The sequence below is a fragment of the Cetorhinus maximus genome, chromosome 12 (genome assembly GCF_964194155.1).
Source record: "Cetorhinus maximus chromosome 12, sCetMax3.hap1.1, whole genome shotgun sequence".
Lineage (NCBI taxonomy): Eukaryota > Metazoa > Chordata > Chondrichthyes > Lamniformes > Cetorhinidae > Cetorhinus > Cetorhinus maximus.
In genome coordinates, this window is record NC_135890.1 from 52,804,397 (window position 1) to 52,829,694 (window position 25,298).

A 25,298-nucleotide genomic window follows, 5' to 3' on the forward strand; every position below is an offset into this window, starting at 1 on the left:
GGTGTAAAAGTTTTTGGCACTCCAGGAGCATCTCTAATGCTGAAATAGGGGCTTTAGGGTCAGAACTGTCATGAATACCTTCAACTCCCTGGAAGAAGAGTTACAGGAGAGCACCGGGGATGATTCAGGGAACCCATGGAGTGCACTGTGAGCAAATGCCCTTCACTAGTGTTCTATGGGCAGAATCTTCGGCTCGGCGAGATGGAGTCAGGGCCCACTTGCCGAGGCGTAAAATGACGCGGGATGACTTTGGGCGTGTGTCCTGAGTCAGCTGTGCGCCCGCCGAACTGTCAAAGGCCTAATAGGGCGTGTTAAAAAGCAATTAAGGCAACCAACTGTGTTGCCCATCCAACCTTAAGATTGGAGGGCAGGGAAAGAGCCCAGGTGGCCTTCGCATTTTTCATGGAACCTCATCCACGGGCAGGATGAAGTTTCATGAATGATTTAAAACTAATCTCCCTGAGGCTCAGGGCGATTTCTGCACTCTTTCGCGCACTCCCCAACTCAGGCAACCTCCCCCCAACCCCAGCACAGGGAGCGCTTGGCGCTTCTGGGCGTGCGTCATGCTGGGCGGGCCTTAATCGGCCCACCTACGTAAAATGGCGGAGCCCAGCCGATTGGGGGTGCTGATCAGCTCTGAGCCCGCCCGCACCCACCCACCACACGACCCCCTCTTTGGGAAGAAAATTCTCCCCCATGTGTAGTGGTACCAGTCTAGCTGGTTGAAACTGAGGTCAGGAGTGGTTTTGAAGCATCATGTAGCCCTATGCAAATATCAGTGGGCATTGACGTTAATGGGTTTTCTGTGTCTTCTTCAGATCTATACTTGGTTATATAGTAATCCCACTACAAATTTCCAGTAGTGTGGTGGGGGTGGGCAGGGGTAATTAGTGGAAGGGAACCTATAAATCAGAACAGAAAAAGTTCACTATGCAGAAGTTCACCAAAACACAGTGAATACACAAATCATGAGCATTGTGCAATTTGCTATCTCTTTTACAGTTTGTTTTTTGTTACATAACTGATAATTCACTTTCTACACAAAAGGTCAAATAAACAGCATGTATGCTGTTACTAGCACAAGCTAACCTGGGCTAGAAAATAGCAGAGATGTGTTTGTCAATCTATCCAAATTAAAATAATACTGGCTAATTTCAGAACTCCTTTGACGAGCTGGGCAATATTTTTCTACTCCCCCATTATTGTCCATTTATGCCCTTACCTCTGCCTCAGTACTGACAAAAGCCCTAATCTCTGCCTTTTGTCAAGTCAAGGATTGATTCCATCGCTTATATTCCCTTCTTCACATGCCATAATTAATTAACCCAATGGCCTGCATCTAAATCCTTTAGCACACACAAAGGTCACACCCCACCCCATTCCACTTCACATATCAATATCGGTCAAATATCTGGAAAGCTGTCCTTTCATCATTGAAGAGCTTTAGCCGATTAACTTAAATCTGTGTCCTCTTGTTACCAATTTTCTGCGACTAGAAACATTTTCCCCTCATTTATCTACCCAAATCTCTGATGATTTTGAACACCTCTATCAAAACCCAATTAAACATCCTCTACTCTAAGAACAACTGCATCTCCAATCATTCCACATTACTTAAGTTCCTCATCCTTCATACAATTGTGGTTAATCTCCTCAGCACCTGTTCTAAGGCCTTGATGTCCTTCCCAAAATGTAGTGATCAGAACTAAACACGCTATACCAGGCTGAGGCCTAACCAGTACTTGTTAAAAGTTTAGCATATCTTCCTTGCTTTTGTATTCTACGGGCAGAATTTCAACTGGAAAGTGGGGGAATCAGGCTCGGGTGCGGGGTGTCACAAAAGGCAGGGTGTCACAAACACTACATGAATCCAGTTAATTAGAGCACATTCAGAGGCATGAGGGGAACCCCTGTGGGGATGCTGGGCGGAATTTTCCGTTAATGAGACTAAGTGCCAGGCAGTTTTGGCAGCACCCACCCCGCTGGCCGGAATGGCGGGAACTCGTCCCGATTCCTCACTTAGAAGGTCATCAATTATGCAAAGGCACATACCGGTCCAAATCCCTGGCGGGTCAGGAGTTGATTCACCCACCTGCCATCAGCTGTGGGTTCGAAGGGTGCCAAATTAAAGGCCAGTCCAACACACAATCTCACTCTCTCCAGCCTGCCAGGGGTGTCTTGCAGCCAGAAAAAGAAGGGCTGAGAACCCCATGATAAAGGCAGCACCCCGCTTCACAGATCAGGCCCATCAGGCCTTGATCAAGGGGTGCAGGCACACAGGTGAGTGCTCTATCCCAGGGATAGATGCAGGAAGTGCAGGAGGCTGTTTCAGTGCAGGTCAGCTGGCCCAGCCAGCAAAGCCCACAACCCATGAATGAATAAAAAGAAAAGAAGTCTACATCTGTGCCCCACTGACGTGTGCGTCTCTGAGCTGGTGGAGGGTGGGTGTGGGTTCTTCCAGAGCTTCCTCCTTGGATGAAGTCTGGGGGCTTGGACTGGTGCTGGACTGGCTTGGGGGCCTCGATCTGCTGGTGCCTAGCAAATAGAAAATAGAGTTTCAGTTAATGATGGCTGGCCCTCGCTGACACATCCCCGCACCAGTTGGAGGCAGGGACAGTTCATCTCTGGCACTCGGAGACAACACCCACTCAGTCTGAGTTAGACCATAAGCCTCTGAAAGTGCTGGAGATGCAGCAACAGGCGGTGGAACATCAGGCAGAGATTCGACAGTCACTCAGCAGGCTAGAGCGAACGATAGAGGAATCCGTCCATGTTCTGTCTGATGTCGTGGCTCCCACATGCGAGCACCTCGAGGTCTCCTTGGGAAGGCTGGCGACCACCATGGAGACCTTGGTCCAGCAGGTCTTGCCAGATTTGTGCACGGCCCTCCATTCCATGGCCACACACCCTGGTGGGCACCATCAAGATGTAGGCGACATGGGGACGAGGCAGCTTGACCTCCCTCCAGCTGCACCATCTCCTGCAGGAGTCAGGGTGGGGCCCTTGGGCACCCACTAGGAGGATGAGCATCAGCCGGACACCCCGGGGGCCTCCTCTCTGGACACTCCAAGGTTGTGCAGCTGCTCACTGCCCCCTCTACCTGTGACCCCATCCACTCCAGCTTCTCAGGCCACTAAAGGCATTTTGACCCTGAGCAGGGGACCCTTATCAGGCCGGGGCCCTCCAGGCCTCGGGCCACCAGAGGACATCCACCAAGGTCATCACAGACATCAGGATGTAGCAGCCAGCAGGCTGCCTCCACCTCTGCTGCAGATGTCGGGGCTGCCCCCAGGCGGTAGAGTTAGGAAAGTTAAGAAAAAGTGATGTCACTTTTGGGTCACGGGTGTGCTAGACATGTAAAGAAATTGCACTTTTGTTAATACATTTGATGGTTATGTGAATGTTCCTGTCAACTGAAGGCGTTGTGATTTTGTGCTTTGGAATCCTCTTATTCCGAGGTTTAGCCTTCCTCCCATTCAGTGATGGTGTCCCCACTGTGAGATTCATCTTCCTGCGATGTCAACCACACTTGACCTAGCCTCTGCACTCTTGTGTGATGTCAGGGAGAGGTGTTTAAATCTCTATTGGAAGTGGGTGATGTAAGTGTTTCTAACCCTTCCTCAAGGAACACTGTTGAGTGAGGGCAGCTCATCAGCATTGATAATCTAGCAACATTTGTGTCTCCTCAGTGGTAGTGGCAGAAGACAAGACATGCACGGGAGGAGGAGGTGCCTAGGCATGTCCACATCTCAGTCGCAGCATTGTTTGCATCATTAGATGGCGGCGAAGGCTTCAAGTCTCCTCTCACATCGCTCTTGTTCCTAAGTGAACTCTCAGTTCCTAGAGTGAGCTCACTCACAGGGCCCCATGGATCAAAGCAAAGATCATGGCCTGGCGATTCGTGAGGTCAGAACATGCAAGTGTGAATGTGGGACTTGTTCTTGCTGCAAGTGGGTGGACATCCCCTGAGATGAAAGGAAATAGCATTGAGGGCTAGGAGAGATGTGGCCATATTCCCTCACTTAACTTTACTCTCCTTGGACCCGTCAGCAATTAACATATCACAGGCACGTCTCCCACATCTTCCTTTCTCCATAGTGTGATCACACTCATACTGACCCTCAGCAGCCTCCTGAGGTTCCTGGGCCTCTGGATCTTCATCCTTTGAAGAGCTCTCATCCTCCTCCAGGTCACCCTCTGGCAGGGGGTCACCTCTTTGCATTGCCAGATTGTGAAGGGTGCAACACACAATGTCGGCGGAAACCCTGCCAGGAGCGTATTGTAGTGAGCCACCCGAACGATTCAAGCAACTGAAGCAGATCTTCAGAAGCCCTATGGCCTGCTCTATAAGGGAACGTGTGGAGCTGTGAGTAGCATTGTACCTCTCCTGGGAACAACTTTGAGGGTGATGCACCTGTGTCGTCAGATAGCGTTTCAGTGGGCACCTCTTATCCCCAAGCAGCCATCCCTGCAGACATAATACCCCTTGAAAATTTCAGGCACCTGGGAGTGACTCAGGATGTAGGAGTCATGGCAACTCCCAGGGTACTGTGCATAAACATGCAGCATGTGCTTCTGGTGATCACAGATCAGTTGTACATTAATGGAATGATAGCCTTTGCAGTTTAAAAACATTAGGGCCTGCTGCCTTGGAGCCCGTAGAGCCACATGGGTGCAGTCTATTCCACCCTGCTCTCTTGGGAAGCCTGAGATGGCGGTGAAGCCAGTGAATCTCGCAGCCTGGCTATCTTTTTACATAATGATAGGCATCTGTGGCCCTGTAAAGGGCACCTGTAGCCTCCTTTAAGCATCGATGTGTTGCGGACTGAGATGCCGCACAGGTCCCCTGTTGATCCTTGGAAAAAACCAGAGACCAAGAAATTGAGCGTTGCAGTCACCTTCAAAGCCACTGGCAGGGGATACCTTCCAACTCCGCATGGCGCCAGGTCTTCATGAAGAATGTGGCACATGTGAAACACCAGACCTCGGGACAAGCGCAGACGTGCACGGCATTGCCTCTCACTCATTTGTAAATAGGAGACTCTTCTACAATAAACTCTAGGTCTGGCGAGTCGTCCCTGTTGTCTGGGTCTCTCCTCCTGACCCTCCTGTTCGTGCTCTGGCTCCGCTTGACCATGTCCCTCCTGCTGGAGCTGCGCGCAGAGTCGCCTCTCCCTCCTTCACCTCCTCCATTGCATTAGGACCCTGACAAAGGCAACATTGAGCCCTGGATCCACATGTGCTTTTGCCTTCACTCTGAAAGGAAACATTGACGACATTAATGATTCAAGGGGCAAGAAAGTGAAACTCAGAAGTTGACACGTTTGGAGACTGTAAGGGTCCATTGTTTTTCCTGCCCTACTTGCATGGTGGCTGATGCTGCCTTGTCCCTGAGACACTAACACACACATTGAGGAGACCAAGATGGCATCGCAGATATGGACCATCTTGAGCCCTGCGTGGGATGCTAAAGTTTAATTGAGATGAGTGACCCAAACTAGCTCTGTGCTCCAATCACACCCACCACGAAACCAGCCGCGGGCAGGATGGGAAAATTCTGCCCGTTGTGTCTGTCATATGCAAACAGGTAAATAATTTAAATTTAACTCTGTATTCCAGCTTTAACAGTCAGTGCACATTTCTTTCTTGCTGTATGAAACTCACCATGGTCAATGAGATGGGAGTACAGTGTGGATTGATGGGCTCTGAATCTGACTGTTGGAAAGCCTTTCCAGACTGAATCTGCCTAAGTGAAAGGCTTTTGTTCACAAGGCTTGTTCTGAGAGTATGTTTTCACTGCTTTGCAACATTCTGAAAGTCATTTTTGCTACCTGTCTTTGATCTATGTTTCTCTGCTGGTTAGCCTTCATTGAAGCTTGGGAGCATCTTCTGTCGCTCTACCTTGAAACTATGATGAGGAACCAGAGGAGCAACATCAACACCAGCAGGAGCAGAATCAGCAGCTGCCTTCTGGTCAGTGACATGTTGCTTCACAGGATGGAGGGGATGAGCACAGAGCCGCAGACCGAAGGAGGAAATACCCCGAGCACATGGTGTTCCCACAGAAGATCAGTTTTCTTGACGTGTCATCACCAGTCCATGTGGAGGCTCGGGATCTCAGGGTAGGTTGCTGCTGACATCTGCAGCCTCCTAGAACCAGACCTCCTTTTCAATGGACCAGGTAGGCGTACATTGCCAGTGGATAGCATTGTCGCCACAGGCCTGAATTTCTCCAGCGCTGGGTTGCTTGCCAAGATCTGCTGGTGACATCTGCAGGATTTCCTTCCTGTGTTAATCCCAGATGACCCTGGGCCATGTTTGCCAAGACTGCAAATTACATCCACTTTGGCATTGATGAGGTTAGTGAGACACCGAGGCCACTTGCTGCAGCGGCTGGATTCTCACAGGTATAGGGAGTCATTGGCTACACATAAGTAACAATCAAGGTGCCCTCAGATCAACCATAAGTACTTGTCAATAGGAAGGGAATCCATTCCATCAATGGTATGTGAACACAAGAAGATTTCCATGAATGCCTATGTGAGAAATACTGGGAGCTGCCATGATTCCTCCATCCTAGACCAGTCTCCTACAGATGACTCATAGAGTCAGGGAATGGGTCCTTGGAGACATCCCCTCTCTCCCTTACACCCCTCAGTAGTCTAGCATGCCACTGACTGGAGCAGGTGACTTTACTATTTTGAAGACTACCAACCTTTTAAGTACATCTTCTTTACTTATTTTTAAATTCATTCACGGGATGTGGGCTTCACTGGCTGGGTCAACACTTTTATTGCCCATCCCTAATTGTCTTTGAGAAGGTGGTGGTGAGCTGCCTTCTTGAACCGCTGCAGTCCATGTGGTGTAGGTACACCCACAGTGCTGTTAGGGAGGGAATTCCAGGATTTTGACCCAGTGATAATGAAGGTACGGCGATATACTTCCAAGCCAGGATGGTGAGTGACTCGGAGGGGAACTTCCAGGTGGTGGTGTTCCCATCTATCTGCTGCCCTTGTTCTTCTAGGTGGTAGTGGCCGTGGGTTTGGAAGGTGCTGTCCAAGGAGCCTTGGTGAATTCCTGCAGTGCATGTTGTAGATGGTACACACTGCTGCTACTGTGCTTTGTTGATGGAGGGAGTGAATGTTTGTGGATGTGGTGCCAATCAAGCAGGCTGCTTTGTCCTGGACGGTGTCCAGCTTCTTCAGTGTTTTGGGAGCTCCACACATCCAGGCAAGTGGGGAGTATTCCATCACACTCCTGACTTGTGCCTTGTGGGCAGGCTTTAGGGAGTCAGGAGGTGAGTTACTCGTCGCACGATTCCTAGCCTCTGACCTGCTCTTCTGGCCACAGTCTTTATATGGTTAGTCCAATTCAGTTTCTGGTCAATGGTAACCCCCAGGATGTTGATAATGAGGGATTCAGTGATGGTAACGCCATTAAACATCAAGGGGCAATGGTTGGATTCTCTCCTATTGGAGATGGTCATTGCCTGACACTTGTGTGACGTGAATGTTACTTGCCACTTGTCAGCCCAAGCCTGGATATTGTCCAGGACTTTCTGCATTTGGACATGGGCTACTTCAGTATCTGAGGTGTCGCGAATGGCGCTGAACATTGTGCAATCATCAGCAAACATCCCCACTTCTGACCTTATGATGGAAGGGAGGTCATTGATGAAGCAATTGAAGAGGACACTGAGGAACTCCTGCAGTGATGTCCTGGAGCTGAGATGATTGACCTCCAAGAACCACAATCATCTTCCTTTGTGCTTGGTATGACTCCAACCAGCGGAGAGTTTTCCCCCTGATTCCCATTGGCTCCAGTTTTGCTGGGGCTCCTTGATGCCATACTCGGGGTCAAATGCTGCTTGATGCCAAGGGCAGTCACTCTCACCTCACCTTGGGACTTCAGCTCTTTTGTCCATGTTTGAACCAAGGTTGTAATGAAGTCAGGAGCTGAGTGGCCCTGGCGGAACTGGGCATCAATGAGCAGGTTATTGCTAGCAAGTGCCGCTTGATAGCACTGTTGATAACCCCTTCCATTACTTTACTGATGATTGAGAGTAGATTGATGGAGCGGTAATTGGCCAGTTTGGATTTGTCCTGCTTTTTATGTACAGGACATACCTGGGCAATTTTCCACATAACCAGGTAGATGCCAGTGTTGTAGCTATACTGGAACAGCTTGGCTAGGGGCGTGGCAAGTTTTGGATCACAAGTCTTCAGTACTATTGCTGGAATATTGTCAGGGCCCATAGCGTTTGCAGTATCCAGTGCCTTCAGCCATTTCCTGATATCACGTGGAGTGAATCGAATTGGCTGAAGACTGGCACCTGTGATGCTGAGGACCTTTGGAGGAGGCTGAGATAGATCATTCACTCAGCACTTCTGGCTGAAGATTGTTGCAAAAGCTTCAGCCTTATCTTTTGCACTGATATGCTGGCCTCCACCATCACTGAGAATGGGGATATTTGTGGTCATAGTTTATCTTGTGCAATATTTCTACCACTTTCTCCTCTACTGTTACATCGACAGCATCCTCTTTAGTCTAGACAAATGCAATGTACTCACTTAGCACCGCAGCCATGCCCTCTCCCTCCACAAGATCCCTTTAGTCCCTAATTAGCCCCACCTTGCCTTTGATACCCTTTTACTGCTGGGAAAAGGAGATATTTGTTGTAAGGGCAGCTGAGTTGCCACTATTATTGATAGAGTTGATACTATTAATGATAGAGTTGATCTGCAGACACTTCTTGGGTGGAAACATCAAGTTTATTTACAATATACTTAGCAGCAACTACACATGTGCTTTCAACTCCAACTCTATCTCTACACTGACTGCAGAGGTAGCCCGCGCTACTCTTCTATTGGCTACTACAGATAATGAGATCTTCCTTAACAAGTATTATTCTTAAAAGTACCTTACACACTAAACAAAACTACAATTACTGCATTCCTCTCCCTTTAACTCAGCTATACATATTTGGTATACAAGTACATATTTTTAAACTCAATATAATATTTACACTGGGTAAGGAATTTACAAGTTCAGTCTTTCAGGTGGTTTCCTGGTTCATGTGGAGCTTCTCAGCTCCACAACATCAGATTCTTTGTTAGGAACATCCTTTTCCAGAGTTGCCTGAACATCAGGTGCTTCGGTGGCACTTGCAGTTCAACTCACCTCAACTCTTACAAGAACATCAGGCATGTCAGTCCTGGGTTGAGAATCCTCAACAGGAAACGCAGACCTGTTCATGATCACTGGTGGAACCAAATCTTGGTGATTTGTCTCTCTCTTCCTTAAATGGTCCACATGTTTACAGATAATCTGGCCTTCCACCTCCACGTGGTAAGGTAGAGGTCCAGTCACCACACTTATTTCACCCGATAACCATTTTGATTCTTCTCCGAACTTTTTCGTGTATACCGGCTCTCCCACGTTAAATTTCCTCTCGGGACTATACCAGTCGTGTCTAGGTTTTTGGCTTTCCTAAATCCTTTCCACCTTCCTCTTTAAATTCGGCATTACTAAGATCAATCTCATCCTGAGGCAGTGTTTCAAAAATAACTCTGCAGGCGTGACACCTGTTGCTGTATGAGGTGTAGTCCTGTAATGAAAAAGAAAGCATGCTAGTTTGGTTGTTAAGGAATCGCCTGTAAGCTTTCTCATGCCTGTCTTGAACGCTTGAACCTCCCCTCCGGCCAGTTTGTTTGAGGAAGAGTGGTACGGTGCAGTTTTCATATGAATGATACCATTGAGGCTGATAAACCGCTGAAACTCAGCATTCATAAATGCCGTGTCATTATTGGAAATGACTATTTCTGGCCGTCGGTGAATGGCAAAACCTTGACGTCATTTCTCAATTGTAGCAGCCGACATTGCTGACTACACCTCATATATGTCCAAGCATTCCGAATTGGCATCGACAATGAGCAGAAACATTGTTCTCAGAAAAGGTCCAACGTAGTCAATGTGTAACCACACCCAGGCTCTACCTGGCCACTCCCATGGGTGTAACGGAGCTGTCACTGGCAGCTTTTGCAGTTGCTGACATTTCACATAGTGCTTCACTAAACTCTCTATTTTGCCATCCACCCCAGACCACCATAGATAGTTGTGTACTGTGGCCTTCAGTCGGGAAATTCCTGGTTGTGTGCTGTGTAATTCAATTAAAAGTGGCTCCCTTCTCTTTGGAGGAACTATCACTCATGCTCCCCACAATAAGATACCATCCTGGCTGGTTATTTTATGTCTTCTGCTGAAGTACGGTTTCGTTTCATCAGATACTGGCCCCTTGACCAACCATGTAGTGCTTATTCTCATACTTGAGATAGGATTGGGTCCCGACTTGGGTCTCTGATCTGTCGAGCACATACTGTTGAGGAATCTAAGAAATTTAACAATAAAACAAGTTCCTGTGGAACTGGGACGTGCTCATCATTTTCTTGTAAAGGCAAACGAGTAAGGGCATCAGCGTTTGCGATTTGATTGCCGGGCCTATGTACGAAAGTATATTCGTATGCTGCTAGAATTAAAGCCCTATTAGTATTCCTGTATCTTCTTTCCATGTGCCTTCTTCTTTCTAGTGCAGACTTTAATCTTGGCCTTCTTTTTGACTTCACTATTGGCCAGACTTCTCTCAGATGCAAGCTCAACTTGTCTGAGCTCAGTGTCTGAGTCTCCCAAAATTTCATTATCTGTCTGCTTCTTGGAAAAGTCTGCAACTTTTGCTTCTAAAGCCTCTTTGGCTCCATTTAGCTGATTCTTCAGCTCTTCCATCTCTTTTTTGTGTTTGTTTGCTGCCTCCTGGAAAATTGAACATTGTTGTGTTTTCTTTGCCAACTCATTCTTCAGTTTGTTCAGAGAGGTGCTGAATTCTCTTTGTTTCTCTTCATACTTTTCCAGAGGTACAAACTTTGACCTGAAGGATTCTTGTCGTGTGTGAAGGTCTTTCAACAGGTTTTCTTTTTCCCTTCGAAGGTTGCTCACCTCACCTCAAACTCTGTCATCAAGCAGGGTCTCTTCGAGTTTCTTCTGCTGTTCTTCCAGGTTTTGGTTTAAGACAGTCTGCATTTCGTCAGGATGTTGAGTCCTTACACACTCCTTTTTCAAAACAGGAACACTTCCAGCTTCCTTTTAGAATCTCAGTGGCCAATCAAGGTTGATTTCCCTTAGCCAATTTCGCCCTAGAAGGCTTGGTCCTCTGCCTCTCAATACCAACACTTTTAGCTTTGCCCATTGGCTTCCATAATTCATAAAAAGCATTCCAGAAATTGCAAGTACTTCAACTCTATTTAAATTAAACACAAAAGCAACAGACCATCAGGAGGTTACTTTCCAAATGTTTGCAAAAAGCAAAATTACTGGAGTTTTAAATGGCGAGGTTATGCCTTTTACTTGAACGTCTTCAACTGTATATGTTTTGAGCTTGGCAGTTGTTTCTTCTAAACTTAATTGATGTTCACCATTATTGAAATATCTGATGTTATGTTCCCCGATTACTGCAGTAGAAACTCCTGTGTCTATTTCCATTTTAACAGGTTTGCCATTTACTTTCACTGTGATAAATATTGGTTCTGTCTTTCCAACTTTCAGATTAAACAATGAGTAAATGTCAGAATTCGTTGTTTCAGGCTCTTCTACATTGTAGATTTCATTGGGTTTCTTATTTGTTTACAAGCCTGCTTGAATCTTTCCTTGCACTGCCTCATTAAATGTCCATTCCTGTGACAATAATAACATTCGATTTTTTTATTTGCCAATCACTAAAAGGCTGATTGTTTCCACCTCTATTAAAATTATTATTCGATTTCGCTGCTAAGTCATTTTCTCTCATTTTTCAGCTAGCGGGTGCTGTTTCCCATTTCTCAGCAGAGTCTTGCATTTTTGCATCCTTTTCGGCTGGTGTTTCCTGCCCAATGTGGAGGGCGGCACCATTTTGCACGCCCTGTATTGCTTTTGAATCTCTTACAGTGGTTTCCATGGCCAGAGCTATCTCTAACATCTTCTTAACATCCAGATTCACTTCAGACAATAATCTTTTCCGAATAGTGTCCTCTTTCACACCACACACTAAACGAGCATGTCATTTACAGTCATACCAAACTCACAATGCTCTGTTAGCTGCTTCAAATTTGCCAAGTAGCATGCAATTGTCTCACCCAGGGCTCTATTTCACGAATTAAACCTGAACATCTGCATCATGACTGAGGGCTTTGGTTGAAAATGACCTTTCATGAAGTCTACCAATTCATTGAAATTTTTTGAATCTGGGGCATTGGGTGCTTTCAAACTTTGAATCAAACTGTATGTTTTGCCCCCACAAGTACTCAAGAGGATCACTCGCCTCTTCTCTTCCCCCGTAATCTCGTTTGCATGAAAAAAGAATGTGAGGCATTCTATGTAATGAGACCAATTGTCTGTGGCTGGTTCAAAAGGATCAATTCTCACAAATTGTGGAATTTTGACAGAGGATAACTTCTTCAATTCAAACGGAGCTTGCTACTTACAATCACTGGGCAAGGTACAGTGTCGATTTTTGACTAACTTGATTTCTTCTGTTCATTCCTGTTTTATCCTCATCACCAGTTTGTTGTAAGGGTGGCCGAGTTGCTACTATTGTTGATAGAGTTGATCAGCAGACACTTCTTGGTGGAAACATTAAGTTTATTCACAATATACTCAGCAGCAACTACACGTGTGCTTTCAACTCCAACTCTATCTCTACATGGGTTGCAGAGGTAACCCGTGCTCCTCTCCTATTGGTTACTACAGATCAAGTGATCTTCCTTAACGAGTATTATTCTTAAAGGTACATTACACACTAAACAAAACCACAATTACTACAGTAATGTTGCAGATATTTGATCCTCACACTGGCTGGCTGATTTAGGAATAATTTACTTGCCAGTTTTGACTCACCAAAAAAAATTGCTTCTTCTATCATTTTTTGTTTATTCATTGAGGGGATGTGGGCGTTGCTGGTTAGAGCAGCATTTGTTCCCCATCCCTAATTGCACTTGAGAAGGTGGTGGTGAGCCACCGTCTTGAACTGGGGCAGTTCATATGTTGTAGGAGCACCCACAGTGTTGTTAGGAAGGGTATTTCAAGATTTTGAACCCAGTGACAGAGAGAACAGTGATATATTTCCAATTCAGGATGTGAGTGGCTTGGAGGGGAATTTGCAGGTAGTAGTGTTCCCATGGATCTGCTGCTCTTTTCTTTCTAGGTGGTAGAGGCTGTGGGTTTGGAAGGTGTTGTCGAAGGAGACATGGTAAGTTGCTGAAGTGCATCTTGTAAATGGTAAACACTGCTGCCAATGTGTGTTGGCGGTGGAGGGAGTAAATGTTGAAGGAGGTGCCAATCAAGTAAACTGCTTTGCCCTGGATAGTGTCTGGTTTCTTGAGTGTTGTTGGAGCTGCACTCATCTAGGCAACTGGAGAGTATTCCCTCAAACTCCTGACTTGTGCCTTGTAGATGGTGAATAGGCTTTGGGGTGTCAGGAGGTGAGTTACTCACCACAGGATTCCTAGCCTCTGACCTGCTCTTGTACCCACAGTATTTATGTGGCTAGTCCAGTTCAGTTTCTAGTCAATGGCAACTCCCCCCCCCGCCCCCTCCCCAACCCCCACCCCCCAGATGTTGATAATGGGGGATTTACCAGGAGGTAATGTTATTGTCCTCTCTAGTACAGATTAAGGTCAGCAAAATTGGGTTTACAGACACATTCATGACCAGTTCAGAAAAGTATCATGAGAATCAAAGGGAAAGAGCAATCATTTGCCATGTGAATTTACAAACTATTATGAAACATGAAAGTAACCCCCTCAGATAAAAGTTAAACAATGTCAATTTTATTTTGTAGGAAAGCGTCATAGCCTCCAAGGATATTCAGCACAAATTGTAGCCACTGAGTGATGATAAAAATTGCAACCAAGCTTCTTATTGTTTGAGATTATTACAAAGCTTTTCAGTTCACACTGAAGCTTAATGGTTGGGAAGTTTTGCTATGTGACAAAAATGAAATTAAGAAAAGAATACTAACTCCCAGAGTGAGGAAGCTACAATCCAGAGGCACCAACTGAAAAGTGTATGTGGGTGTTGAGTGAGGGGAGAGTTGGGATCACACCATTGTTGATTAGCTACAGGACTTCACAGTTGTGGGTCATGTAGGGAGATTATATGCCTGGGTGAGGTCTACTGGTGCCTGTGGAACTCCTCCCCCAGCTAGTCTCCATGGCAACAGGAAGGGAGGTAAGAAAATAAAAAAATGAACACTGCCATTTCAATCCATTGCAAAGAGTCAAGTTCCGGAAAAGTTCCAGAGACATTCAAACACATACAACAGGCAGTTTCGTCTACATTGCATTTATCTGCCAGATGCTCACATCGGGGGATTTTTGTCCTATTCAAATTGTTTAACTGTTTGGTATTTGATTATGTGTGGCTGTTGATTTTTCTCTGTTCTGGGTGCTGTTAGTCAAGCCTGGGTGTGGTTATGGAGAGAAAGAGAAACTAAACTGAAGGCAAGAAGCTATAAGCATGAGAGCAGACATTTTAAAAGCATTGTAAAGAAAATTCCTATTCAAACATAGAAACTGGTGTCATCTCTGTATATTTCTGAGACATAAAGCACAACACTTTTGACTTTTGAACATGGGGCAAATGTGATTGTGACAAAAATGGACAATTTTTGTACAGGAGCATTAGAAACATAAGTAGACCGTTCAGCCCCTCGGACCTGCTCTGCCATTAAATTAGTCAACGGCTGGTCTGAATCCCAACTCCAAGAAAATGGAATTATCAGAATTGGGATCCAAACCATCACCTCCAGGGGACTACTGCAACCTGAACACAAGGTTTAAGATCAACCGGCTTTTCGAGCATTGGGTTCTTTCTTGGTTAGTGAACTAGTGGGATTAAATTTGTTGCTGCCGGTCATTTCTCTAAATTGTAGAAAATCTATATTATAGTCTGGTGTGCTGAACATCTTGATATGCGTAGATCAATTGTCCTAATTTGGGGAGTCAATTCACAGATTATTCACAGCATTTGCAAGTGATCAATGGATCAAACCATTCAACTACAAGCCCTTGGTGGGGACATTTGCAGTGCACATTTGTTTAGCAGGTGAATATGTGTGAGTAACCTTTCCTTTGAATCCCATGGGCTGGATTTTACAGGTCCCAAAAGCATTAACTTTTAGAAGCCTTCCCTGCAGCAATATTACACTGGGGGGATGGCGTAAACAGGCTGAGGGTTGGACTTCTGCCCCTAAGTGGACAGGAATTCCTGCCTTTGAGTGATGCTGGCCAATCTTGCAGTCCCAGCAGCACCAGAACTTAGTAGGGGGCTTTGCTGGGAGTGCCAGTAGCTCCATGAGCAAGAGCAATGGCAACCAGAGTGAGATAAGTCCCAGACTTTTCAGGCAGGAAGGGATCAGGTACCCTAAGGAGGGTGGCAAGGGTATTGGGTGTGCGGGTGTTGCAGGCCAGTTGAGAGGAACAAAGGGGAGTGATATATTTGAAGGCGGTGCCCCCTATGTGCATAGGGCACCCCTTGATTGACGTGCCTGCTGCCTTCTTTCCCACCTTTTCAAAAGAGCAGTTTTTAAAAATTCATTCACGGGATGTGGGCTTCGCAGGCTGGGCCAGCATTTATTGCCCATCCCTAATTGCCCTTTAGAAGGTGGTGGTGAGCTGCCTTCTTGAACCGCTGCAGCCCATGTGGTGTAGGTACACCCACAGTGCTGTTAGGGAGGGAGTCCCAGGATTTTGACTCAGCAACAGTAAAGGAACGGTGATATATTTCCAAGTCAGGATGGTGAGTGAGGAACTTCCAGGTGGTGGTGTTCCCATGTAACTGCTGCCCTTGTCCTTCTAGATGGTAGTGGTCATGGGTATGGGATGTCGAAGGAGCCTTGGTGAGTCCCTGCAGTGCATTTTGTAGATGGTACACACTGCTGCTACTGTGTGTCGGTGGTGGAGGGAGTGAATGTTTGTGGATGTGGTGCCAATCAAGCGGGCTGCTTTGTCCTGGATGGTGTCAAGCTTCTTCAGTGTTGTGGGAGCTGCACTCATTCAAGCAAGTGGGGAGTATTCCATCACACTCTTGGCTTGTGCCTTGTAGATGGTAGACAGGCTTTGGGGAGTCAGGAGGTGAGTTACTCGTCACATGATTCCTAGTCTCTGACTTGCTCCTGTAACCACAGTATTTATATGGCTAGTCCAGTTCAGTTTCTGGTCAATGGTAACCCCCAGGATGTTGATAGTGGGGATTCAGTGATGGTAATGCCATTGAACATCAAGGGGTGATGGTTGGATTCTCTCTTGTTGGAGATGGTCGTTGCCTGGCACTTGTGTGGCGTGAATGTTACTTGCCAATTGTTAGCACAAACCTGGATATTGCCCAGGTCTTGCAGCATTTGGACGTGGACTGCTTCAGTATCTGAGGAGTCGCGAATGGTGCTGAACATTGTGCAATCATCAGTGAACATCCCCACTTCTGACCTTATGATGGAAGGAAGGTCACTGATGAAGCAGCTGAAGGCTGTTGGGCTGAGGACACTACCCTGAGGAACTCCTGCAGTGATGTCCTGGAGCTGAGATGACTGACCTCCAACAACCCCAACCATCTTCCTTTGTGCTGGGTATAACTCCAACCAGTGGAGAGTTTTCCCCTGATTCCCTTTGACTCCACTTTTGCTACAGCTCATGATGCTGCACTCTGTTAAATGCAGCCTTGATGTCAAGGGCAGTCACTCTCACCTCACCTCAAAATAGCCTTTGGTCTCTGGCCCACCTGCTACTGCCCATCATTTTATGGCAATGCAAGTGGATTGAGGCCCTTAATTGCCACTTAATTGGGCAGTTAAGGAAATTAATAGGCTTAAGGATGGTGGCCTAGTGGGCAACTTACCCACCCCCGGCATTAAGAAGAACGGGTTGAGGATGGGTGGGGAGGAGGTGAGCTGGCCTCCACTGACAAGCTGCATGATAGGGGGCCGTAAAATCCAGGCCTATGACTCTCTGAATACCGAAATGCAGTTTCAAGTCATTGATTTAGTATTCTCAGTCCTGGGATATCTTCAAAGCAATTTGGAGCTTTTTAAAAAATGGATGTTCTTGCAATGTGGGTAATACAGGGAAGGCATTATGTATTGCCCACATCAAGGGTTCTCAATGTGTTGAGAATCAGCCACATTCTGCAGGGCAGGAGTCATGTGGAGGCCAAATAGGTAGATGTGTTAGGCTCCCTCTTTGGGGCATTAGCGAGCAAGTTGGATTTTGCGAACAATCTGGCAGCTGCATGGATATTTTTTGGTGGCAGCCCACAGACAGGCTCATTTTCCAATTTCAATTCCATCTGTCACTGCCGAGGAGTTTGAACTGGACTGCTAGTTCAGTAATGTAAGCACAAAGCTACCTTGGTCTCTGTTGCTTGAAGACATCCATCAGACTGAAGCCAGTAGAGTGTGGGACTAATTCCACATAGGCTACAGTGGTGCAAGAAGGAAAGGAATCAATTCCCAAGGGTCAGTTTTATGCTGAGGGCCATCACAGAAGAAGCGTCTTTGTTTTCTTCTAACATTTGGAAGAGATTTATAAAGTTGGTAAATGCTGTCAATATACCAGGACCAGGAGTGTGAACTCTCAACAAATTTTCTCCTTTTTCCAATACACGGAAGAGATTTGTAGATAACTCACCAGCTGAGCTTAATCCCTGTGGCTACAAAAGCAGGTCAGAGATTGGGAATTCTGCAGGGAATGGCTCATCTCCTGACTCTGTAAAGCTTCTCTACTGCTACAAGCTGCAAGTCAGGAGTGTGATGAAAAATTTGCCTGGATGAGTGCACCTGTGACAGCACTCAAGAAGCTCGGCACCATCCAGGACAAAGTAGTTGACTGGATCAGTACCCCATCCACCACCTTAAAATCCACTCCCTCCATCATGGGGGCACCAAGATGGAGGTGTGTACCATCTATAAAATGTACTGCTGCAACTCACCAAGGCTCCTTCATAGCACTTCACAAACCTGGGACCTCTACCACCTAGAAGAACAAGAGAAGCAAGTGCATGCGAACACCTGTAAGTTTCCCTCCAACTCACCCACCATTCCTGACTCCTGTAATCATCGTTCCTTTATTGCCACTGGGTGAAAGTCTTGAAATAACAGCACTGTGGGAATACCTTCACCACATGAACCGCAGTGGTTCAAGAAGAAGGCCCATCACCGCCTTCTCAAGAGGCACAACGACAGGCAACAAAATTCTAGCCTTGCCAGTGATGCTCACATCTAAGAATAATGAAAGAAAACAGAAGGAGAAATCACAGGTAAGAAGTTGACACTGTTAGTAAATGATACCAGAATAAATTGGGGTAATTGTACTTACGGTGGAGGAAGTGATTATATGAACATGCATTTTGCAGCTACATTGATAGGAAAAGAAAGTAGACTGCAAGGTACTGAGAAAAGCAAAATTGTAGACAGCTATACTGAGGGATTGTAGGAACATAGGAAGTTAGGACATAGGAACAGGAGCAGGCAAATCAAGCCCTTGATCCTGCTTCACCATTCAATTAGTTCATGACTGAACATTCCTTAACTCCATCCATTCACCTTGGTTCCTTAACTTTTGGTGCCCTTGCATAAAAAAGCTCTATCACTCTCGGTTTTGACATTTTCAATTGACCCAGCCTTAACTGCTTTTTGTTGGAGTTCCACTAGCTTTGTGTGAAGAAGTGCTTCCTGAAATCACTGCTGAACACCAACATCCACCATTAGCCCACTGACTTCACAGCTACCTTGACGACACTTCCTCCACCCTGCTTCCTGTAAGTGCTCTTCCATTCTTGTAGTTTCTTCATCTTCATGATATCTATTCCGATGATGTCACCTTCAATCTCAATGCTCCCAATAAGCCTTCCTTTTCCTTCCCATTGGTTCTCCACCACCGTGGATGACAGGACACCTGACCGTGTCCATTCCATTTTGCAGTCTCCTGTTCTCAGCCTTTCCCTTCCTCCCAGAACGACAATAGGGTTCCTCTTGTCATCACCTTCCAACCTACCAACCTCTGTAATCAACAGATCATCCCTTGCCATTTCCACGGCCTGCACTATGATGTCATCACCAAACACATCTTCCTGTCCCCTCTCCTTTCAGCATTCCAAAGGGACCATTCCCTCCCTGACAAGGATGTCACTCCTCAGTCTCTCCCAGCATTGGACCTTCCTATTCCCACAGCACCTTTCCATGCAAGTGTAGAAGATGCAATACCTGCCCTTTTACCACCTCCCTTCTCACCATCCAAAGTCCCAAACACTCCTTCCAGATGAAATAGCGATTTACTTGCACGTCTTTCTATTTGTATACTGTGTTTGCTGCTCACAATATAGTCTCCTCTACCAAACACAGACTGAGTGACTGCTTTGCAAAGGGAGCAAGGGAGGAGATCGCAGGGGCTCTGACCCAAATTTTTAATTCCTCTCTGGCCATGGGGGAGGTGCCAGAGGACTGGAGAACAGCTAATGTGGTTCCGCTATTTAACAAGGGTTGTAGAGATAAGCAGGGGAACTACAGACCAGTGAGTCTCACGTCAGTGGTAGGGAAACTATTGGAGAAAATTCTGAAGGAGAGAATCTATCCCCACTTGGAGAGGCAAGGTTTGATCAGGGATAGTCAGCATAGCTTTGTTAGAGGGAGGTCATGCCTAACAAATTTGATTGAATTTTTTGAGGAGGTGACCAGGTGTGTAGATGAGGGTAGTGCAGTTGATGTAATTTATATGGATTTCAGTAAAGCCTTTGACAAGGTCCCACATGGGAGACTTATAAAGAAGGCAAATGCACATGGGATACAGGGTAATTTGATAAGGTGGATTCAAAATTGGCTTAGTTATAGGAGACAGAGGGTGATGACAAAAGGATGCTTTAGTGACTAGAAGCCCATGTCCAGTGGTGTACCACAGGGATCTGTGCTGGGTCCCCTATTATTCGTCATTTATATAAACGACATAGATGGCTATGTGAGGTGGAAGTTTAGTAAGTTTGCGGATGACACAAAGATTGGGTGGGTGGTTAACAGTGAGGTTGAGTGTCTTGGGCTACAGGAAGACATAGATGGGATGGTCAAATGGGCAGATAAGTGGCAGATGGAATTTAACCCTGAAAAGTGTGAGGTGATACACTTTGGAAGGAGTAATTTGACAAGGAAGTATTCAATGAACGGCATGACACAAGGAAGTTCTGAGGAACAAAGAGACCTTGGCGTTTGTGTCCATAGATCTCTGAAGGCGGAGGGGCATGTTAGTGGGGTGGTGTAAAAGATATATGGGACACTTCCCTTTATCAATCGAGGCATAGATTACAAAAGTAGGGAGGTCATGTTGGAGTCATATAGAACCTTGGTGAGGCTGGAGTACTGTGAGCAGTTCTGGTCACCACATTATAGGTAGGATGTGATTGCACTGGAGGGGGTGCAGAGGAGATTCACCAGGATGTTGCCTGGGGTGAAACATTTAAGTTATGAAGAGAGGTTAGATAGACTTGGGTTGTTTTTGTTGGAGCAGAGAAGACTGAAGGGTGACCTGATTGAGGTGTACAAGATTATTAGGGGCATGGACAGGGTGGATAGGGAGCAGCTGTTCCCCTTAGTTGAAGGGTCAGTCACGAGGGGACACAAGTTCAAGGTGAGGGGCAGGAGGTTTAGGAGGGATGTGAGGAAAAACCTTTTTACCCAGAGGATGGTGACGTTCTGGAATGCGCTGCCTGGGAGAGTGATGGAGGCGGGTTTCCTCACATCCTTTGAAAAGTATGGATGAGCACTTGGCACATCATAATATTCAAGGCTATGGGCCAAGTGCTGGTAAATGGGATTAGGTATGTAGGTCAGGTGTTTCTCACATGTCGGTGCAGACTTGATGGGCCGAAGGGCCTCTTCTGCACTGTGTGATTCTGTAATTCTGTGATTCTGTAATCCTTCAGGGACCCAGGTTCAAATCCCACTACAGCAGACGATGAAATTTGAATCCAACAAAAAAACCTTCAATCATGCTGCCTGACTGCAGTGGTTTATAGAAAGTTTGACATTTGAGGTTATGCAAATAAATTTCAGTGGAAGCTCGGAGCCCACCCTAGCCAAGGCAATTTCAAATGTATTTTGGGTGCAATTTCTCCATTGCAACCATAGCAGCAACTCAACCCTTAGTTTCCTGATACACACTCCCAGCAGCCAAGGACAATAGTGCACATTCATAAAATTCAGAACACTTTTGTGGCTAAACAAAGGCGATAACTTTAGGCGTGAATAGGCTTAGGCAGTCAGCTTTTGCTGCTAGAAGAGAAACAAAATATCCAAGAAGTATATAGTGGGCCCATCAATGCACATAAGGAGAAGAAACAGGGCAGGTTTTCCCAGATTCTGCTACTCTAAGGGTTATCGTTGAAACAATACTCAGCCTTGTGTATTCTCTCCAGATGCTGTGCATTTCAAACATTTTCTGCTGTGTTTCAGATTTCAAGCATCTGCAGTTTTATTTCTCTTTTTTCTGATTTAATTTTGCTACTGTTGCGTTTTTGGGATTCAATCCAAGTATAGATGTATTCTTAAGGAAGCAAATACTGGACTCATTGTTTGTTGTTGGCTAATCAGTAATAATGAAAAAAAAGGCAAAGTCTCAACAGAATTCTTCAGCTTTCCGCTTTATAGTCAGATATCACCATTCTCTCTCTAAGGACCACACAAACTGAGCTGAGTTAGGAGGCCCAGTTTATCTCCTCTTTGGAGTTTCCTTACTGCACACTTTTTTTCTGCAATGGTGCAGTGCTTCCTATCATTTTACTTGCATTGTTGAAAGTTTTTCACTGCAGAGAATAGAAAACACATAAACGGAACCACTGGTTACTCCATATTAAATTGGTAGAGGAGGAAACTTCATATCATTTGGGACCTTCAGTGATAGAAGAAACATCCACATCATTCGGCATTTTTGTTAATGGAGGAGAGTGCACCACTTCATCCTGAACCTTCACTGATGGAGAACATATCACATCAACCCGAGCCATCAGCATTGGAGAACACACCACATCATCTTGAACCTTCAACGATGGAGGAAAGACACTCTTGTTTTAATAACTTAAAGGTAATCAGACATTAATCTAGCGATGACCCACATCTCTAATGGCGTCCAACTGGGAGGATTTACTTTTCTTTCTGTCTAAGCTTCAAAAGATCACAGGATAATTGAGAGTAAGACCCCGCTTTATTCAGCCATCCAGAAAGGGCCTGAGGTCCTTCCATTATGACATTCTTCTGCATCTCAAATAACTCCAAGACTTCTCCCTCAAAAACAGGTGTTGATCACTCTCTATGTGGAGAACTTTCAACCCTAAATTTGTCTTCTACTAGTTTGAATCTGAGTCCCATTGTTCTAAACTCATTTTTTAGTTGAAGTAGTGTTCTGGATTTATCTTTTGCATACCATTTTCTAACTTTTATAAGGTGACATCTTGGACCTCCCTGTCTTTAGGCTGTAAGGTTCAAGTCTGTTCAGGCTTTCCTCAAACTTGAACAATGGTAGGTGGACATGTTGGATGTCAAGTTAAGTCTACCAAGACCCCAAAATCTTTCTGAAGTTAGGGGTCAACCTTGTGACTCTTGTGACTTTTCTGAATCATTCCCAGTATTTGACTATACCCCTTGCATCTCAGTAACCCAAGTTGGATATTGTAATTCATTTTGGCCTGATTACACAATTTGAGCATTTCTTTCTCTGCTCTGTACTGTACTGTTTTCCCTATCTATTTAAACATACTCTTGCGTTGGTTGCTGCTGTGCAGTGAGTGGGATATCAAATCCATAGGGTTTGTAAATCTGTTTGAATTTCAGTTATCCTTCACTTTTAATGTACCTGAATCCGAAAATACAGCTGAAGGAAGCCCTTGATCTGAGATCACCAAACACTGCGAGACATTCCCACCAACTGCTTAGGCCAGGATAAATTAAACAGATATTCTCTGCTAAACCATTTTTACACATATACCTCCCACTGGGTTAAAATAGCTCCTTGTTACATTGAATTGAAGTGAAAAATGGTTACTGCATTGGGTACACAAGTACAGGAAGGCATTTAGAGAAAAGAGACCCATTTATATATATATTTTTGCCCGCTGCTGTATAGTACCAATTCAGGGCTTGTTATTGCCCCATAATGCTGATTGGTTGGAGTTTTCAAATTGCAGCAATACATTCTCAGATGATGCTGATGCTTCTGGCCTGCATTGGAGTTAATGGGAGGAGTTTTTCATTTGGAGCCTTATTTAGATGGATGGTGAACGGATTTATTTTGGTTCAGATTCTCATTACAAGGTGGGCCATGAGCTGCCTGTTTAACAGGTACTCCTCAAAAGGCAGCCCGCTGACTGGAGGCAGGCAATTGGGCAGGACTTGCAGCAAAGGGCTTGCAGCAACATCTTAAAGGAAAGAGAATAGGATTATCCAAAGTGAACACACATAACACTTCAGGGCAGTAGGCAGTGTTCCTGCAGAACCTGCAGCAGCAAGGACATTAAATTTGGATGCCTTTGAGGCTCAAAATGCACCAAGTCACGGGCATAAAAATATGTCCCAAACCTTCACTCAGCATTTCCTGATTGCAAGTGAGAGACATTTAACTTACACCACCAATGGCTGCTTCTCGACTTGCACCGCCCGTGGTTGGTGGGGTGGGAGCAGGGAGTGATAGTAGTAACATTGGCAGAGAAGAAAATGACATTGGTGGTCCTGGCATGTTGCCGACTTGTGTCATCCCCTGAATGATGAGCTCCAGAGGCAGTCTTCAGTCAGCACTGTCTTTCCTGTGACAGATCAGGTAATGATTACACTCAAGTTTCTATTCTCACTTGCAGGCCATTAGAGGGGTCAACACTTATAGTTCCCAAAAGCTATACAACAGAGGATATATCTATCAGTATCAACAATGATACATTCTCCATTGCTGACATCTCAAAGGCTGCAGTGTTCCCACCAACACTGGGCTGCATTAAGTTCATTGATTGTATCCATATGGCAGGACACCATGCAGCAATAAAAAGAGCTACATGAAGATGATACCTGACCACTGATTCAAGATTATGTAAAATCCCCACCTCCTTGGGCCATATTTCATGAATCTTGTGCCAGTCGATTTTACTAATCTCTTCCAAACAGTGGGAAGGTGCTACATGCACTTAGACCATCCTGACCAAGGCCCCATACCCTGTGATATGGTTGCCAAAATAACGATTGTGTGCTGCATGCTAATTGGCATTGCAACTAATGAAGGCATATGGTTCACAAGTTCAAGTGGAGGACGAGAGGGGCCATAGGAACAGGATTAAGGCCATCAGCCTCTTGAGCAGGCAATTAGATCACAAATGATCTGCCCCTCAACCTGTCTTTGTTCCATATCCTGTGATTCACTTTCTTAACAAAGGGTGTCCAAATCTTTTTCCTAGGAGCATGAGAACAGCAGTAACAAACTGATCCAGTCCTTTCGCATTCCTTTCTCCCTCCACGTCATTGATTTAAAATTCTTCCACTGCTAGCTTCTCTTAGGTCAACCCTCCTAAATCTCCTTGTCCACTCCCCTCCTCTACTTTGGTGTGTCTGGGGACTTTTCCTTAAAGACACTAAATAAATAGAAACTTTTGCTGTTACTGATTGTCACCTTCTTTCTTTGATCTAATTCCCTGGGGCATTAGTCGCTGCACCAATGTTCACTTTGCCTGCCTGTTGACTGATGCCCTACATTAAAAGAGTAATTCATCAACATGAGCATGTGCTGTTACTTCTTGATGGGTTTGCAGACAAACTTTAGTAAATTCTCTAGCATAAGTGTTGAATGATTCAGCATGCCATTTATTTGAGCTGAATCAGGCAATGATATATCCTCAAATCATACATGGTCATATATGCATGAAAGAAATTAATTGCTTTTGACAATTTTATAATGAAAATACATTTACGGGTATGAATCGATGACCACTTCCTGGTACAGTTGCCCCCCAGACATCCATTTATAAATGTGCTTTATTTTCAAAGTTATTTCTAGCAGCCTTGTCCTTCGCTGCCTTTGCTGAAGCATTATCTGGGAGCTATTTGAAGAGTGCAATCACACAGATAGAGAGACGCTTTGATATACCAAGTTCATTAATTGGCATCATTGATGGGAGCTTTGAAATTGGTAAGTGTTAAATCCAGGAGCATAACAGTCTAAGTCCAGGATCAGAAATCAGTTGCGATTATCTTTTGCATTTGT

General features: G+C 45.4%; 1 protein-coding gene and 1 long non-coding RNA gene across 2 annotated transcripts in view; both read left to right on the forward strand.

The window, feature by feature from the left end:
- Positions 1 to 25,298, forward strand: part of LOC144687449 (uncharacterized) — a 182,155-nt gene that overhangs the window by 60,892 nt on the left and 95,965 nt on the right. The window lies entirely within an intron of this gene.
- The window catches only part of LOC144687448 (solute carrier organic anion transporter family member 1C1-like), an 83,375-nt gene continuing 79,815 nt past the window's right edge, over positions 21,739 to 25,298 (forward strand). Inside the window, exons 1-2 of the mRNA XM_078553604.1 lie at positions 21,739 to 22,142; positions 25,082 to 25,223. Of these exons, the coding sequence (XP_078409730.1) occupies positions 21,996 to 22,142; positions 25,082 to 25,223 (289 nt within the window). The 5' untranslated portion in view covers positions 21,739 to 21,995. The remainder of the gene's footprint in view (positions 22,143 to 25,081; positions 25,224 to 25,298) is intronic.